Source organism: Daphnia magna, linkage group LG4 (assembly GCF_020631705.1).
Source record: "Daphnia magna isolate NIES linkage group LG4, ASM2063170v1.1, whole genome shotgun sequence".
NCBI lineage: Eukaryota > Metazoa > Arthropoda > Branchiopoda > Diplostraca > Daphniidae > Daphnia > Daphnia magna.
Window position 1 is genome coordinate 9,560,547 of NC_059185.1, and position 17,037 is coordinate 9,577,583.

General features: G+C 41.7%; 2 protein-coding genes and 2 long non-coding RNA genes across 4 annotated transcripts; 2 read left to right on the plus strand and 2 right to left on the minus strand.

Annotated features, from left to right (window-relative positions):
* The first annotated feature begins 2,238 nt into the window (after positions 1-2,238).
* LOC123471049 (signal transducer and activator of transcription 5B-like) lies at positions 2,239-7,849 on the plus strand. Its single transcript, XM_045171915.1, is given in 16 exon segments — positions 2,239-2,771; positions 2,867-2,992; positions 3,198-4,150; positions 4,216-4,959; positions 5,035-5,158; positions 5,224-5,630; positions 5,699-5,790; positions 5,793-5,822; positions 5,894-6,107; positions 6,202-6,335; positions 6,398-6,570; positions 6,649-6,805; positions 6,870-7,033; positions 7,083-7,257; positions 7,324-7,496; positions 7,603-7,849. Coding segments are annotated over 13 exon segments (2,094 nt in total). The 5' UTR covers positions 2,239-2,771; positions 2,867-2,992; positions 3,198-4,150; positions 4,216-4,867; the 3' UTR covers positions 7,762-7,849.
* A 560-nt stretch (positions 7,850-8,409) lies between these two features.
* LOC123471056 lies at positions 8,410-8,827 on the minus strand. Its single transcript, XR_006644979.1, has 2 exons — positions 8,702-8,827; positions 8,410-8,590 (listed from the first exon to the last, which is right to left on the minus strand). It is a non-coding gene; the product is annotated as an uncharacterized LOC123471056 (long non-coding RNA).
* A 15-nt stretch (positions 8,828-8,842) lies between these two features.
* Positions 8,843-15,967, plus strand: LOC116918604. Its single transcript, XM_045171914.1, is given in 10 exon segments — positions 8,843-8,929; positions 9,019-9,236; positions 9,306-9,579; positions 9,638-9,678; positions 9,681-10,962; positions 11,025-11,461; positions 11,543-11,896; positions 11,961-14,510; positions 14,512-15,051; positions 15,123-15,967. Coding segments are annotated over 9 exon segments (6,210 nt in total). The 5' UTR covers positions 8,843-8,929; positions 9,019-9,071; the 3' UTR covers positions 15,690-15,967.
* Positions 15,901-17,026, minus strand: LOC123471054. Its single transcript, XR_006644977.1, has 3 exons — positions 16,651-17,026; positions 16,413-16,576; positions 15,901-16,346 (listed from the first exon to the last, which is right to left on the minus strand). It is a non-coding gene; the product is annotated as an uncharacterized LOC123471054 (long non-coding RNA).
* Between the last annotated feature and the right edge of the window lie 11 nt (positions 17,027-17,037).

Here is a 17,037-nt window from a genome sequence, read left to right on the forward strand (position 1 = left end):
CAGATTTTCATTTATTATTAAGTATTTCCCAAGTTCAATGGAAAAGTTTTTTATTTATAACAATTAAGGTGTTCTTATTGTTAGATTTCAGGTTTTTCTTTAATGCGCAATCTTAGCGTACGTAGGTCGTAAACCAAACTGTAGCCTGTACTTTCAGAACTGTTTAGAATCCCGTTGACATTTATTTATATCGGTCTATCTTTGCAACTAGGCAATTCTCGTTAACAATTTAAAGGAGAATAAAGCTCATTTTTGGATTTCCAAAATTTCTATTTCCGGTTTTACTTCCGGTTTTAAAATGCCTAATAAGTCCTTATTTGTTGGTCTGTCAGAAAAAAATTCGCATTTTCGTGATCCTCGTCAAATTTGGGGTTGACTCCATGTATCAGCTCAAAATACCCGAAAATCGTCAAAAATCGCAAATTTTCCTGAACCATGTTCGTGGAAAATCGCGATTTTGATCAAATCCGACTTTTGGCTGAAAACACGTCAGTCCAACCCCAAATTTGATAAGGATCACGAAAATCCTACTCGAGGATTAGGATAGGATAGGATAATTTTTTCCGGAGATATTGTCTACTTTCGGTTACTTCCGGAAAAATTTCGCGACAATCTGCAAAAAGTAAAAAATGAGCTGTATTGTTCTAACAATTTCAAATACTTTTCTCGCATGCGTTAGTGTGTGGTAGCTATTATTCCGTGTTTTCTTGCTTTCAACACTACAGGCTGATCCTACGAGCTACGACTGTTTTACCTACAAATGTTTAGCGTTTCGTGCTGCTAGTAGTTGATATTCTAGGATGTTATGCCTCAAATTGGAATTCAGCTATCATAGATTAGCACAATTCAACCACTAAATCAAGTATTGTACTTTCTCAACATTCAACGTAAAATATAGAGGCCATAATGGGGCAACCCGGGTAAGTTATTTTGGGTTCTATGCGGAAACTCTAGATGGCGTTGATGTAAAATGCAAAACATCTTACTTGTTGGCATTTCCGTTCCAAAATCCAAAGATTTGTTGTTTTCGCAATTTAAGAGTCACTATCAAAATAATTAAGTATGGCAACACAGTTAGAAAAATGTTAAAGAAATTTTGTGTAATCAGCTGACAGAACAGTGAAAATTATACGATCATCAAAAAGGAAAGACAGAAAAAAGTATTCGAAATTAATGTTGGAATTTCAAATTATCCAGTGTTTAATGACGGCGAACAAATGAATGCAAAGTAGCTGGAATCTCCTTCACGTCAAATAGAATTTGATTTTGGCGCAGGACTTGTGCTGCCAAACAACTTAGTGGCAAAACGGTGTGAAGCAAAGCTTGAAGGCGAGGATCGGGCATTCTGTCAAATACTCTGTGCCATTGCCTAAAGTGCATCAGAGGTGTTTGCCTGTGCCATTGCCTAAAGTGCATCAGAGGTGTTTGCCTGTTGTAATCAGCTTGATCAATATGGCCTCCATGTTCCATGACCACCTGAGCTTGGCCAAAATCCTTAGAATACATGCTCAGCCAATGTAGAGGTGTTAATCCGTCAGCATCCGTTGCATTAGGATCAGCTCCAAGTTCCAAGAACAACCTAATTACGGCAATCTGCAACTCCTTAGAGGGTGTTTCCAAAACTTGCTCCTCTTCTATTATTCCATCTTCAAGAAGGTTCACGTCAAGGTTCAAGAAATCATCTTCAACCTCTTCTATTATTCCATCTTCAAGAAGGTTCACGTCAAGGTTCAAGAAATCATCTTCAAAACGAACCACGTCAAAATCATCATCGTTGTCGTTAGGACCGCCATTATCAACGTGGTAGCCACACGAAGAACATCCGCTAACAGATCCATCAGTTTCGCCATCATCACTAACACATGAACAAGAGTCGCTATCATCATCGTCGTCGCTATCATCATCGTCGTCGCTATAATCATCGTTGTCGCTATCATCATCATCATCTTCGCTATCATCTTCATCGCTTTCATAGGCACAATTAGGAGGTCTGCTTAAATATTGCAATGGATCTTCACAACGGCAAATCATGTGCAAGAAATTTTGGCAATCCAAACCCCATCTACGGTCGTTACGAAGGAAACGGTAGAGACAACGTTTGAATTGGTGACTTTCGTGAGCATCTAACTGTGGAAGCATCTCAACAATTAACAAGACCATCTTCAAGATGTTGCGTGCTATATCGTACGATGTGCGTAATCTACGTTCGCTATCTTGTAGACCAGTAACATAGTCACTAGCAAACTCGAAAGCAATCATTAGATTGGCAAATGTAAATTCTTCTCGATTGTCCGGTGGTCTGTCACGCAATTTTTGAAACTATTCGTCATGTAATCAAGTACGCTGCTGGCAATGTCACTAGCCTCGAAATCCTCCCATTGATGTTGTTGAAAATACTCAAGAAAGAACAAGCCAATGCAGATCACACGGTCGTACTGCTCTTCTTTGTTATAACACATGCTAACATATTGGCAGAGGTGTGAAAGACTAAACAGATTGGCTCCGGGACTGATGCTGTGCATAATTCGCTGGCTAACCAAAACGCTCTGAGTAAAGAGCTGAAGGTCTGATGCGTTGATTTGCTCCAGTTGTTCTTGTGTGGTAAATTCAAATGTAAAGCCCATAGCTTTACGAGCATTGTCAGACGAAAACGGGACCTCAGGTTTGGGTATGACCTGCCATCCGTCAGTGGTCGCATTACGAAGATTAATGGCTTTTTCCCAGCAGACCAGCCCGAGCTCTCGTGTTCCGTGTATGTTGCAAAAGCACAGGTAAGTAGCTCCCAATAGTTTCAATATGTTTATCTTTTGATGTCGGTCGTTGGTGCTATAGACGATGGAACTAATCGAACTCGATGTTTGTCCAGATTGTATCTCAGCCGCAATCAGTTGGATGATTATATGTGTCTGCCCGCAAAGAATAGCTGCGAATAATGGTGGAACTTGCGGATATTCAACACCGTTCCACATAAATCGCCCATGCTGACTAACAGGTACTTGCAATTGTTGTAATAAAAATTGGACCATGCTCTTTTTCCTTGACGAGTGGCCATTAGTAGAGGTGTTTCTCCATGTTCGTTGTATGATTTTGCTAATTCAGCCGTCACTTTTGGTCCGTTCGTCTTGAAGAACATTTTGTTTAATTTCTTTATCGAGCCTTTGCTTACTGCTTCGAAAAATGCTTCGCAATCCGAGTAGGTTATTGATTGCGTATCCCATCTATTACGTACTGCGGGAGAGGAGTCAGCAGTTTGCGGAACTTGACGCCAGACTTTTAGCCAAACTTTACGCATAGCGCTCAGTGTATCTTGCCAAACTCGTTGCAATATGTATCGCCAAACATAACCAACCGGTGCTCGGGAATCCATTTTTGAAAAAGGTAAAGAGTGATGATTTCGAAAGATTTATTGAGGGGACATTTCATCCGCTTATAGCCATTCTTCCATGGCACCGGCCCTCTGGCAAATTGGCATTACCTCAGAATTCCGAGTGTAGAATCAAAGTATCTGACTAAACCAACCTATGCGTTGTTGTTATGGTTGTATAGAAATGAATCGCTTATTGTTCAGTATTTTTACGCAGTAATTGTGCTAGATTTATATACATAGATTTATATATTGCGTTCAGGCCCCTGAACGAGATGGAGTTGCTGTTATCAATAGTTGTCACTTGTTTGATTTCATATCTATGCGTTGTCACAGCTTCTTTTCTTTTTCATATGGCATATAAAATGAACTGCCTTTCTTTAGATTTATTGCTACGTACTTACGTCTAGTAAGCTTTTGCTTTTTCATGAGTTCGTGAATTCGTGACACATCATTTTTACACGCGGAATATGCAAAGTCATTCTTTTACCGGCAACACTGTTAGACAGACAAACATTTTTTTTTCATTGTTTTGATTTTTGTACATGAGATTTCTAAGCGACCGTAAGTGACAATTGTCGAATGCGCGAAGGTGCATATATGGCCAATCGCGAGTAGTTAAAGAAAAGTTTTTACTTCACAGCATTTTGGTTATCTCAGAAATAATTTAAACTACAAGAAATGGATCCAAACCTGGATTACCAAGAGAATTTCAATCACCACACAGCTGTGGCAAAAGCTCTTTCACATGATGTGCAATCAGAGGTTTTCTATGGTACTATTAGGGTGAGTGTTCCTGTAACTGTTGTTTTTTTAATTTGGTCTTTATAATTTATTGTTTGGTTACTTAGGCCCTTCTTACAACAATACAAATATCCAGAAGGCGAAACTACAAGCTGACGGAGCCCCCTGATCTCTTGCCTATAACTGAAGCTCTGATTAGTAATACAAAGCCAACTATAGACCTTGCCATAGTGGCTGGGAAGATAAACTGGCTGACAAAAGTATTCATCCAAAACAATCCTGTGACAGTCGAGCATTTGACAATTCAGTCTTCACAGATCATTGAAACTATTCCCAAGATCTGCTTCTTATTTGGAATTATTGATTGTCTACCTTGTGACAGATATGATGGGATGGTACTCTCATCATATTCGCCACTAAACTTTATTTCTGTGCTCAGGAATCGGGTAATTTGGCCGTTCAAGTTGCCATCTTGTTGCTAAACGATGAAGGACTGACCAAAGAAGACCGAGTGCGTCAGGTTGAAGAATGTGCCCAAATAGTATACCAAATTCTTCTACGTTGCCGACATAAAGGTGCCATCGAGGCAGCCGGTGATGCTATGGGCTTACTCTGCCGAAGATTGTTTGCTAGCCGAGAGGAAACGATCAAAGCTATTCCCGGCAATATATTGACGAACTTTCTTGATCGACTCGAAAATTCAAAATTGGGTGGAAGTTGGTCTTGATATTCGTTTTTCCTTGCATACTAATTTAAAAAATGGCCAAAGGAGAGGCATCGGGGGAGATTCTCAATAACACGGGCACGATGGAATACCAAAAAGCTTCACGTCAACTCTCTGTCTCATTCAGGTAGTTATATGAAACTTCTTTTAGGATAAAATTTCACCTTCTAAATATGGAATTCTGTATCTTACCTGACAACAGAAACATGCAACTGAGAAAGATCAAGCGTGCCGAAAAGAAAGGCACCGAATCGGTGATGGATGAAAAGTTTTCTCTCCTCTTTCAATCCAAGTTTTCGGTAGGCGGCGGAGAATTGGTATTCCAGGTATTTACTTCTTGTTAAAATAAAAATCGTTTTGATCAGAGTTTAACTATTTCAATTTGCTCTAGGTCTGGACTTTATCCTTGCCCGTGGTAGTTATCGTGCACGGCAACCAAGAGCCTCATGCTTGGGCGACAGTTACCTGGGACAATGCATTCGCCGAACCCGGCCGTACGCCGTTTGTCGTGCCGGAAAAGGTGCCCTGGTCTCAGGTTGCGGAGACGCTCTCAACTAAATTTCGTTCGGCCACCGGTCGTGCTCTGACGGAAAGCAACCAGCGATTCTTAGCCTCGAAGGCTTTCCGCAACCCGAACCTGCAGTTGCCTCTGGTTGGCCCCGAAGCAGGCAATTTAATGCTTACATGGTCTCAGTTTTGCAAAGAGCCACTGTACGAAAGCAACTTTACCTTTTGGGAATGGTTCTACGCCCTGATGAAGCTCACTAGGGAGCACCTACGTGCGCCATGGATGGATAAGTAAATAATTTCTTGAGTTTAAAATGCACTTCGTTGGGAAACTAGAGAATCGATTGTTTGTTTTGCAGCACCATCGTTGGTTTTATCGGCCGAAAGCAAACAGAAGACTTATTGAAACAGTGTCTACGGGGTACGTTCATGCTGCGCTTCTCCGATTCTGAGCTGGGGGCGTCACCATTGCGTGGGTTGGAGGTAATCTTCGTACAAATACCTTGACAGTCTACCAACACCCTTAACACTAGTTTCGCATTCTTCCGTGACAGATTCAAGTGAAGTTTTTATGCTACAACCCTTCACGAGCAAGGATTTTGCCATCCGCACGCTGGCCGATCGTGTTTCGGACTTGAAACACCTAATCTATCTGTATCCTGACATACCGAAAGACCAGGCGTTCGGCAAATACTACACGCCGTTTACCGACAGCCAGACGCCCACCAACGGTTACGTCAAGCCATTGCTCGTTACTCACGTACCTGGGTAAGATCATTGTCGCATCACCATTCGCTGAAACCTTAACCTTTACATTAATATTTACAATAAAATATTCAAAATTCAAAATTATTTTGCTTAGTTGGAGTAGTGGTGGTGGTAACCTGGAAACGGGTAGCTACCCGCCAACGCCGCAAGGGTTCTACAACCCACAGGTTCTGCCAACAACAGAGTGGCAGCTTTCTCCTCGTAGAAGTGATTACGTACTTTCCTACGGTACATCTTCCAACTATGTCTCTTTATCTTCATCTTAATAAGGTTGGCAATCGTTTGTCCAGTCGGCCGTAATGGTCGGGCAATGTCCTACGGTACCATTCAACCCTATTTAGATTCCAGGAAACATCTAAAGTTACAAACCGGACATACCGTTACCGTCATCGCACTTCATGGCCAGCGTATTCAAATATCATGCTCGGTTATCAACCTCACTAGCAGCGGAAGTTATTTGGAAGTGAGTTCCCTTATTTCTCCTAGTTCTTCATTGATCATATTCGCTTAATTTTTCGATTACAATTTATGTTGGTGATAGTTCAGAGAGAAAGACGGAGACATCGCTAAACAACCTGTCATCAACCGAGTGTACACATCAAAGAGCAATACAATGGCCGTCTATTCTCAAATCGTCAAAGATGCTGATTGGTTTAATTGCAAGTGGAAGACCACCGATTCCTATCCCATCCATAAACGTAACTATTGATTTTTTAGACCTTCTTGGTTGTTATGTAACCTGAAATCACTTTTCACTTCCAGTTTGTCGTGACATCGAGGCAAAAACCATTAATGGAGCCATCCAGTCCATGGATTTAGCAGAAGAATCGCACAGATTTTGCACGTTCTCGATCGTCGTACCTCTTGATCAACACGTTCAAATATCTTGCTCTGTCGTTAGCCTCGCCAGCGGATGCGGATTGAAAGTGAGACAGTTAAATAATCACAATAATCGTTAAAATAACTTTATCATAGTTCCACGAGGAAAGGGGCTGGATGAACGAGGCCGGCTTGATTTCTACCCGGCCAATCATAGACAGGAATTATACTTCAAAAGGAAATAAAATGTTCATACAAGCTGATAGCTTCGACAACAAACGATGTCGGTTTGACTGCACGTGGAAGACGACCACAACACCTACATACCGACGTAATTGCAATTAACACAAAGTTAATACCCTAGACTGAAATGCATGCCTACTTTTGTTATTTTCAGTTTGTTTTTATAAGAGAGCAAAATCTCTCAATGGAACCATCCAACCATTAGACGATGCAGGAATGGATGGGCCTAGATTTTGTCCCTTTACCATTACCGCAGCACGCACTGATCAGTTGATACGAATTTCATGCTCGGTCGTCAAACTCACAACTGTACTAAGTTCACTGAGAGTGAGTTGCTTTTCCATTCGTTTGAAAGAACCTTTCGTTGTTTCGTGTCTATGAGTCTTTAGATGAATGTTATTTATTATTAATCGACACGTTGCTTTGTTATCAGTTTTACGACGGGCGGGATGCCGGAGCCAATGTTATTGCTTATCCACCAATCGCCAACAAAGTTTACACTTCAAAAGGTAATACACTTGTTGTATTTTCCTGGAAGTTTGATGATGACTGGTTTGATTGCGAGTGGGCGACTGTTCAAGCATCTAGTTAATTCTACTATTGTCATGAATTGGGATGATTTCAAGGTTCGGACGTCTTGGATGGTACTATTTAACTCAATAAAGTGTATTGGACTTTGATTTATCGCATCTGTTTGTGCTCTTACTAACTAAGCGGGGAAAAATATCTCGGTTTGCCCTCAATTGTCATTTGTCCAGCAGATCAAGGCTCCGAGACCATCTGGGACTGGGAGTCGTCATTAATAACGACTATGAGAAAGTCTTTTTAATATTTCTTATCTAGCAAAGACAATGTTGCAAAAGTCTGGGCTGAATTCCAACTGTCATTCCCTATTCCGTTACGCCAATAAAACTAGTTTTCCTTCGAGGGAGTACTTATCTTAGGTCTTCGGGGCGTCAACCTATATATGTGTTGAAGACTGATGATGCATGATTCCCGAAAGTGAAACATTTCAAAATCTAGTTCGTTCCAGAGATGAAAAGATCCCCTCCTATTTCACCACTTTTGTCTTTTTTTTTTTCTAACAGAAAAATAGTCATAATTAGATTATGACATCTTTTTCTGTAGGTGATCGCTCTAATTTAATGAGGATCGAGTGGAAGTAAATGCATTCCTGCCTTGTTGCTTTGGCGACATTGTTATAACACAATACAGCTTGGTGTCGTTTATTCACGGGAAGTTTTCGCTTCAAATCATTTTCAACATGTATTTTTCTTTCCGATTCTCACGTGATTCACTGATTTTCAAAGTGGCCTAGCAAGTAAAAAAGTACTTATAGTTTTAGACTTATTTTTTTTTTTCGATATTCATGAGGTTGCAAGGTGATGAGGACAACCAGGAGACAAGTAATCAGAAGAAACCTGTTTCAATGCAAATCAAACTTCAGAACCGTGTCTAGATCGATATCATTCTAATTTTGGCGTTCCTTTCCAAATTCTAACTGTTTCAACAACAGGGCTGGTACTACTCACGGTTTTGTGAATATCTTAACAGCAACTAAAGAGTTTGCAAACTGCTTTGGTATTTCAGGATGCCATCGAATTTGTAACAGTTATTTCTAAGACGATATCAGGATTGTCCCGTTTGTTTGGTTTCAGATTGCACCTAGTATAATATAATGATTAACAGATGGCGTTTGTGTCAGAGGGTTACATCGGGTTCATGGGGGCATGTTAGACGTTAAATAACAATATTGCTAGGTAAAAGAAGGCAATGATCTTTAATTTGAGCTGAGCAATGTCGATCATTTAACCGTTGTAATAACTTTTGTCTTAATTGTATTTTTTAGTTTCTTTCTTCCGGATATTTTTAAAATATACAGCCTTGATTTTACCGGTCGAAATGAACGACTGTTTTAAAGGAGATGTTGAGGAGGCCATACAAACTCATCTTGATATTCTGTCAGAAAAATCTCAGTTTGCTGTAAGTTTAAAACAGGATAAAGGGTTGTTCAACAAAATAAGCATCCTGCATCTTACTGATATTGATGTTCCAGTGTCCCTAAATGTGAGTGAATAGTTGTTTTTCTTTGTTCTTTCAAGATTTCCCCCTAAAGTTCAATGTTTTGAAATTTAGAATGTGTCGAAGCTTGTTCAAGCTGCTTCCAAGAGCAGTCCAGAAGCAAAAAGTTCTCCTTGTGTAAAGTATGGACAAATGTGGCAGATCCGTCAGTGTGAGGCACTTAAAGCTCAAAGTGAAAAGTGGTCTGACCTTTTACCAGAGTTAACAAACAAAATGTTATTACTCATGGGCCTAAACCCTTTGGTTGTAAAGGTCAAAACCATCTTACGAGACTTTTTCATTTGTGGTACTGATGGCTTAGCAAAATTTTGTTTCGAAGAAGAGAATGGTACTAATTTTCTATTTTTAGTAATTTTAGAAGTGAAACTTACTCTTATTCTTTACAGCTGGATTTATTAAGATGATTTTACAAATCCCTGTTGAGGGATGATCCATGAAGAAGGCCGGATCAAAGTGGAACTTAACGAAAAAATACAGTTGTTCAACGTCTGTGAAGATAGTGATCGTCATTACCACGTGACGGCTTTCTATTCCGACTGCGACCATCAACTGGAAAAGGTGACGTTTGGCTGGCGGTTGGCCATGGTCTTTGACTTGGTATTCGAGGAGAAAATGGTTCATAACCCCTTATGCCCACCAGCGAATCTCCATTCCTTTCTAGCCGTCGGTCACATTCAAGAGACTTTAGCGCAATGGGCCACGAATGAGAATGATTACCCCAGTATGCTAGCCTTAGTACTTGATCACCGCTACAGTTCAACTCAGCTCAATTTTCATAGCCTGAAAGGCAGGGATCATCTTTTGACCGGACTGCTCCGATCTGTTGATAGTATCAATACGTATCTGAGTCACTTTCAAGCGCATGAACGTAGCATTACCCTCTCGGACCAAGAAGACAGTGAGAACACGGATTCAGACTGTACCATTACCCTCTCGGACCAAGAAGACAGTGAGAACACGGATTCAGACTGTACCAATTCCATCTGCATCTGCTGCGTTACCAAAGGTTGTAGCTGTCAGAAACGGGTGCGTCGGAGAGCCGAGTCACAACCTAACCTGAGAAATGGTGTCAAGATTCTTAGCCTGACAGGTGTGGATGGCAAAACAATGGAATGCATCCCAATCGATGTCGACCTCGATTCGGAAATGATTCTTTTCAACCGAAATGTGCACAACATCCGTCCCAATGTAACCGTCTTCGACTGTGATAATATGGAATATGATATCCCCGACGGCCATACAGAATTGGGCCTGTTGCGTTGGTTACGGGAGTGCCAGTATGACGCAGTGACTGGGCCGATAGAACAATTCCAGCTTGCTAAATACGAAATAGAGCAGCGGTTTGAAAAGAACAAATGCCGTGTCATTTTCGTTGTGCACGTCGATCCTCGGCCTGTGAGCATGCACTGGGTGTTTTCCTTTGGTGATTGTTGGGATTATTGTTTCGTAGATGAAGTCGTCCCTGGCGGCCAATTAGACCACCATCGGATCTCGCTAGGCAAATTCGTCAAATCGCCTTCCGACCAAACTTTGTCGAGTTTTATTGTGGAAATGTCAACTGAATCCTTCAAGTCGTTATTACTCGAAATGCTCGGCCCAGTTTTGCAGACAAGTCTAGCCACATTACGGGCCAGCTTGGGACAATTTTACAGCGGGGTCCGAATAGCATTAGGACTGCCAAACAACAAAACCTTGATAAAATTGATGAAAGGTAAATTGGACTTTGCCCATTTTAAGAAAATGTTTTATTTAACATGCTTTTTTTTTTATTAGAATGTTTGCTGGCCCAACTGAATGACAGCGGGATAACCTGGAATGTAGTCGATGCAGTGAGCGATCCAAGTTTTGATTCTTCTTCTTCGCTAACGGAGGGCCTCTGGGGTGTTTTCAAGCACAAAATTAGCAACCCTCTTGCACACTTTTTACTTATCAGTGATATTTGGCGTATTACTGATCTGCCCTCCTCCATGTTATGGTGTGACTTTGTTATCGCGAATTATCCCGACCGTTTGATGTCGCTCAACTCTTCCGACACTCCCCCTCAAATTCCTGTTGGATTTCGATCCTGCACTCAACCATTTGGTCGATTGCTAGCATCTTTCAACATGAATTACGCCCAACGCACAGAACCACGTCTCAATGGACCGCTTCGATGGCTCTTAGAGCGTATCGCCAAAAACGAAGATGAAAATTCGCAAGAGATAAAAGAGGTATGTATGCAACTAAACGAAAGCCTTTTGTTTCGCCAGAAAACTACAACATTCTTTATTCTTATTTTTGTTGTATTCAAGGCATACTTTCTTGATTGGTTTTTGCTTCGAATTCCACCACATTTGCACCGTTGCTTGCGAAAAGTGCCGCTGTCGAAGATGAGTTATCTTGTTGACAATCTGTTTGAAGAACCAGCCATGTTTTTCCTTGATTGGGAGCATTGTGAAGCAGATGTAATTGCAGCCCTTGAGCTGGCTAGCATTGCCTCTTTTGCCACGGCTGATAAGATTGACTTCTGGAGCGAGGCTACGGGCAGGATGCGCAATTGGAAATTTTTTACCGAAACAGCAGCTCGGCTATCCTTAGAAACATTGGCTTCAGCCGACGTTATGAAGTCCCATAAAAAATTCATGCAATCAATTTCTTCGATTGAAGTATTTATTAGTAATCTTTTAATCTGTGCTGCTCTAATTAAAATGTTTATTTTTTTTATTTTAGTTAAGTTCGGCGCTTACAAACCTACTGGATTGCGTGAAAGATTTGCCACAGCTTTGGCTTGGTTTGAGAATCACGAAACGTATCTTGGTCTTTGATCCAGATTCGGACATCAGACTTCCAGAACTACAGGTTTCTGCACCTCACAGACTATTTGATAGCCTGACAGATTTAGTCATTACATCTGTCATCCGACCAAGGCTGGCTAGTGATGGCCAAGGAAGACGATTTGTCCGACAAGCTGACTTGTACGCCTTGCTAAAGAGCACGTCGTCCTGTAGTTCTCCCGAAGAGCTTTCAAAAATCCTAGGAGAGTGTCCTACCACCAATTCGATCGTATTACGAGAAGATAACGTAGCTGGAAAAGATATCGACGGACATTGTTCAAGTTGCGCAAGCCCGCTTACCACAATTGAAGAAACGGAAGATGACCAGACCCATCCTGTTACTCATTTGAGATCACCAAACGAAAAAGAGATAAATTCCCTCTTCGAAGATCACCAAAAATTCATGTTTTTCTTTGAGCGTGTCGCTGAGTTGTTCATCCAACAGCGAAAAAACAATCCGCGTGATATCCAAGATTTTCTGCAGTATCTTTTAAGTTCCGATTCCCGTCTGCGAGTCTCATGGCGTTTCATGACCGTTATCGTACGCACGGTTTTGTCAACTCGTTCTGGCAAAAAAGTTATGGATGACCTTCTCTTAACCATTCGATGCAACCGGCCGTCTGGCGAATTTAATGTTAATGCCCACAATTTGTTACGTGCCTTACTCGCGTGTGCCGACCAAGATATCCGGAACAACCAGGACGCCGAACCAGGTTTTGATTTGATTGAAGCTGCCATGACAAGAGATTGGACGGTTGATCGCATTCAACGACTAGCTAACATTCGAAAGCAAATAGCTGAAGTTGAAAATGGAATAGGGGATGTTATCGCAGAATGGTCTGGTTGGCGGAAAAACCAGAATGACCAAGCCCTCACGGATTCTTTGCTGTTCTTCATCTTGCGTTTCTACTCTGATGAAGGAGACCAAACACGACTGAGCCGAATGTTCCGCAATCCAAGAATAGCTGAAGAACTAAATCACCACAAGGTTGTTAACAGTTTCATCAAGACTTTATCTCCGCTCTCGCTAGGTTTCGATCTACAACCTGCTGCCACTACAGCCAATGTATTCCAAGAGCGCTTGTTGGATGGAGATCGTTTTGGCACTGGGGCATTCGAGCATTATCCTGCACTACGCGAAATCCAACCCGATTGGGCTCCTTTCATCGCTCGACTCGCGTATCACGCGTATGATATCTTCCAAACCAAACATTTCCGCTTGCTAAGAGAAATGGCTACCAATCTGGTTGCTACGTCGCAATATCTTCTTCCGGGCATTGACAATCATCCTTATTTGCCCAGCTTTACATTGGAGGCGATGCGCTGGTTTGTTTGTAACTGTGGAACATTGAATTGTGTCGGGAACTGTGGAAATCCCACGCCAGCATCCATTTGCATCAATTGTCGCGTGGCCCTTAGTCAAGCCGCTCACCATCCACGAGCTGGAGTTCGACGAGCAACCGCTAGAGACTTTCAGCCACCGACTGGGATTCACGTAACTCGAGCTGCCACCCGTACTCCAACTTTTGCTGCGAGAAACTGTTCACCGGTCGTCACCCGATTTGCACTCCTGCTGAATTCGTTGGCACTGATGAATGCTGCTTTAAATCCACGAACAGAACAACACGCCATTGCTCATCTACTGCTGACGCTTCCACTTGCCGAACGTCAGCGTGTTGAAAATCGTCAATCATTAATTCAGCTCCTGTCGAATCATATAATCGTCCATCTAGACCTACTCTGCCAGCTATTAGTGGCATCTAGACCACAATTGACAATGACGGACAAGTTCCGCATTGGCCATTTGTTACTCCACAAATTACTCGCATCTCAGGACCGTTCATTTCTTACACACGCGGCCGATTTTGCTAACGGAACACAGGCAAGAGAGACTTTCGAAAATGGTCTAACAAGACTGCTGGCCCAACAAGTAAACCTAGCGGAAGAGCTCGATCAGATCGCAGGGCAATCAGATGCGGCATCGAAGGCATTTAGGCAATCCTTCCTGCACAACGAAACATCGCATTGGGCCTATGCAAGAAGAGTCTTTGCTGATCGACAAACCTTACAACTAGAACTGGCCAGGAACGGTCAGCTGCGCAAAACTCTGCCTTTCCTGAATTTGTTACTGGATGATGAAAATTGGATGCGCAAATTGAATGCGTTGCAATACCTTGGCGAAGCTTTACGTTTTGTCGCTCTCGTTCGCACTGTTTTGGCAGGAGAAATAACTCTAGAGGAAGCAAACCGTATGACCATCGCCCAGGGTTTGGAAAAAATCACGGATGTCGTTTTGCAGAAAGTAGTCCTATTAGATCGCGGGCGCCCTGTAGCGACCAGGGAACATGTGATGGATCTGTTTGAGGGTTTCAAACAGTTATGGGATCGATTCAGTCAGCTACAGAACGCGGAGAAGAAAACGTTCTTGGATTACTTTACAACAACTTGGTTCTTGGATTACTTAACAAGTTGATGTCAGCGTTAGACCCAAAACAATACTTGATCAAGCAGCACCCCTTATTCTGATTTTGGCCGGCAGTGAACTGCCGGGGACTACGTTCAGTTGCCAACTATTGAGTCACGCTGTGGAAGCTGCTTCATCCATCGCCCTCACGGACTTCATTCAGCCGCTTTGTCGAGTAGGCTCAGGACGCGTCCGACTCTCATGTTCAAGCGCTGCAGCTTTAACTGACTTCGATGAATCACTATACGCCCACGTTTCAACCGAAGAGGTCGATAATTTTATTCGGGATCATGTCATCGACCGGTCCACTCTCAAGCTAGCTGAGTCATTTGCAATGGCGGCCATTTTAGGACCGGCTGGTAGTACCATAGCGGAAGAGTTGTCTCTTGATGTCATCCCAGAATTTTTGTTCAAAGACGATGTGGAATCGGGAAATTTTCTTGTGAGTCTGGAGAGGCGTTCTATCCCTTGGCAGCCATCTACGATACCTCCTCAACTCCAGGAACTCATCCTAGCTGATTTGGTACGTAATCACAGGAACTACATTTAAAAAGAAAGTGTTTCATGTTTCGTCATGTTTCTATGAAATTGCAGGAAAAAAATCGCTGTTTGGCCGAGGCTAGATCGGTCCTCATTTCTGTCATCACGCATCTTCATTCAAATACCGAACCACTAGTCGTTAGCAAGGTGCGGAAGAACTACATCTCCGAAGTATTGGAGGAATTGGTGCAGGCAGAAGTTTTGACAGAACGCCACATATCGAACGCCACCGTAGGCGCCCTCAACAGACATTTGAAATTGGAAGTTCGTCACGCCTTTGGTTTGCTGAAAGCCATTGTGGCGCGAATGAAAGGTGATGACATTTTCGGTGGCCGCGTTCGAGAAGGTTGGACGACGATGATACCTGAACGCCTTGCTCAACTGACGAGGCAAAAATTACGAGCCGATACCCAACCCGGTGGAATACTGGAAAGTTTGTTACAGATGGTTAACATTATATCAGGTAATCAGACGGTCCCGGTCGAGCTTACCCCCGACAAGTCTTTGTTGTATGCCATCAGACAGATCGAAGGTTCGGAATGGGATGGAATTCCCGCCGAATTGAAAATGGAGCATCTCGGCCACCTACACAACATTGTCGAATCCGTTGCCAAAAAATAAGCCTTACGTCAATTGTTTTCTTGTCTTTCTTTTTTAATCCAGTTTGTTTTTTTATCCGATATTACGCCAATTAAGATTAATAATTATTGATTTTTTCCTGAAACATGTGATCAAAGGTTTGGTGAAAGTCGTTCCTGGTCTAGTTTATTTGTAATTCATTTTCCTGATAGAGGGTTACAAAAAATTATTAATAATAATAATTACTTTTTCATTCTGGGTTTGGCTCTTTATTCTGTAAACAGTGTTCTGCATCTATCAATACATAGTAAAAGCTGGAATGGCGAAAGGTAGTGAAGTTCACAAACCTGGACGTGTCAATATGGGTTTAGTGCAATTGCCGTTTTTTTTTTTTTTTTTATTCCGTTCAAGTATTGATAAGTCGTTCTGTTCATTCAACTACTATTCAATTCAACTTGTTTAAAGTATTGGTGTCACACAGTCAAGTGTATGGAGTAGGTGGTGTGACTGTGAGGATTTAGTTTTTACCGTAGGTTGAGCAGATAAAACATTTCCAGCTGGTCAGCTTATGTAATTCAGCATTTGTAAGTCAACCTAATAGAAAGATTACTTTTTCTTCTTATGATGCACAGAAAATAGAAAGATAACTTTTTCTTCTTAAGACGCACAGACTCATTTGCAGTTAATGGTTCAGTTTTCCTAGTAGTAAAACAAATTGTTAGTTGAGATACAGAATTACAAACTGTGATGCACAGGATTTCATACTAGTCTGCAGTGTACTGCCTGTGCAAACCAGACAGTCTTGCGTAGCCCTAGCATGTTGCACTTGGTCGTAATAAAATCCACACCATACAGATGGTAATTCTTAAAGTCAACTTGCTTCTGACATGTGACGCCATATTACATCACTTCACCTATATGTTGGAATTCTGAAAGCGTTTTGCACGAAAAATCTTTAGTTAAAAACGCTGAAAACTTCGTTTCATAATAAATTAATATTTACTATGGAAGCTTCCAAGCCGAATGTCAGTTTCGAAGATCAGCAAGATATGCGGACTCGCAGCAGAAATGTTTATTTTCTCTTCTATTTTCTTTATTAAATATAAAACTCTTTTCATTTTAACATTCCATTAACGTAAACCCAACAATTCAGTAGCAGACAGACCAGCTGTTATGCCCGAAGCCCCGAACTTTCGAAGTTCCACCATAGACTACAAGGTACTTCGTAGTCTATGCCTCGATGTTGATCAATAATTGAGCTGGAATTCGTCTGGACTTGTGTTTGTTTCAGTTAAAACAATCGATTGTAGTCCGCCGATACCACATAAGTTTCAAAAGGGGTTTAGTAAAATTGATTTTGAATTGAAAAATAACGACTTTAAAAAAATGC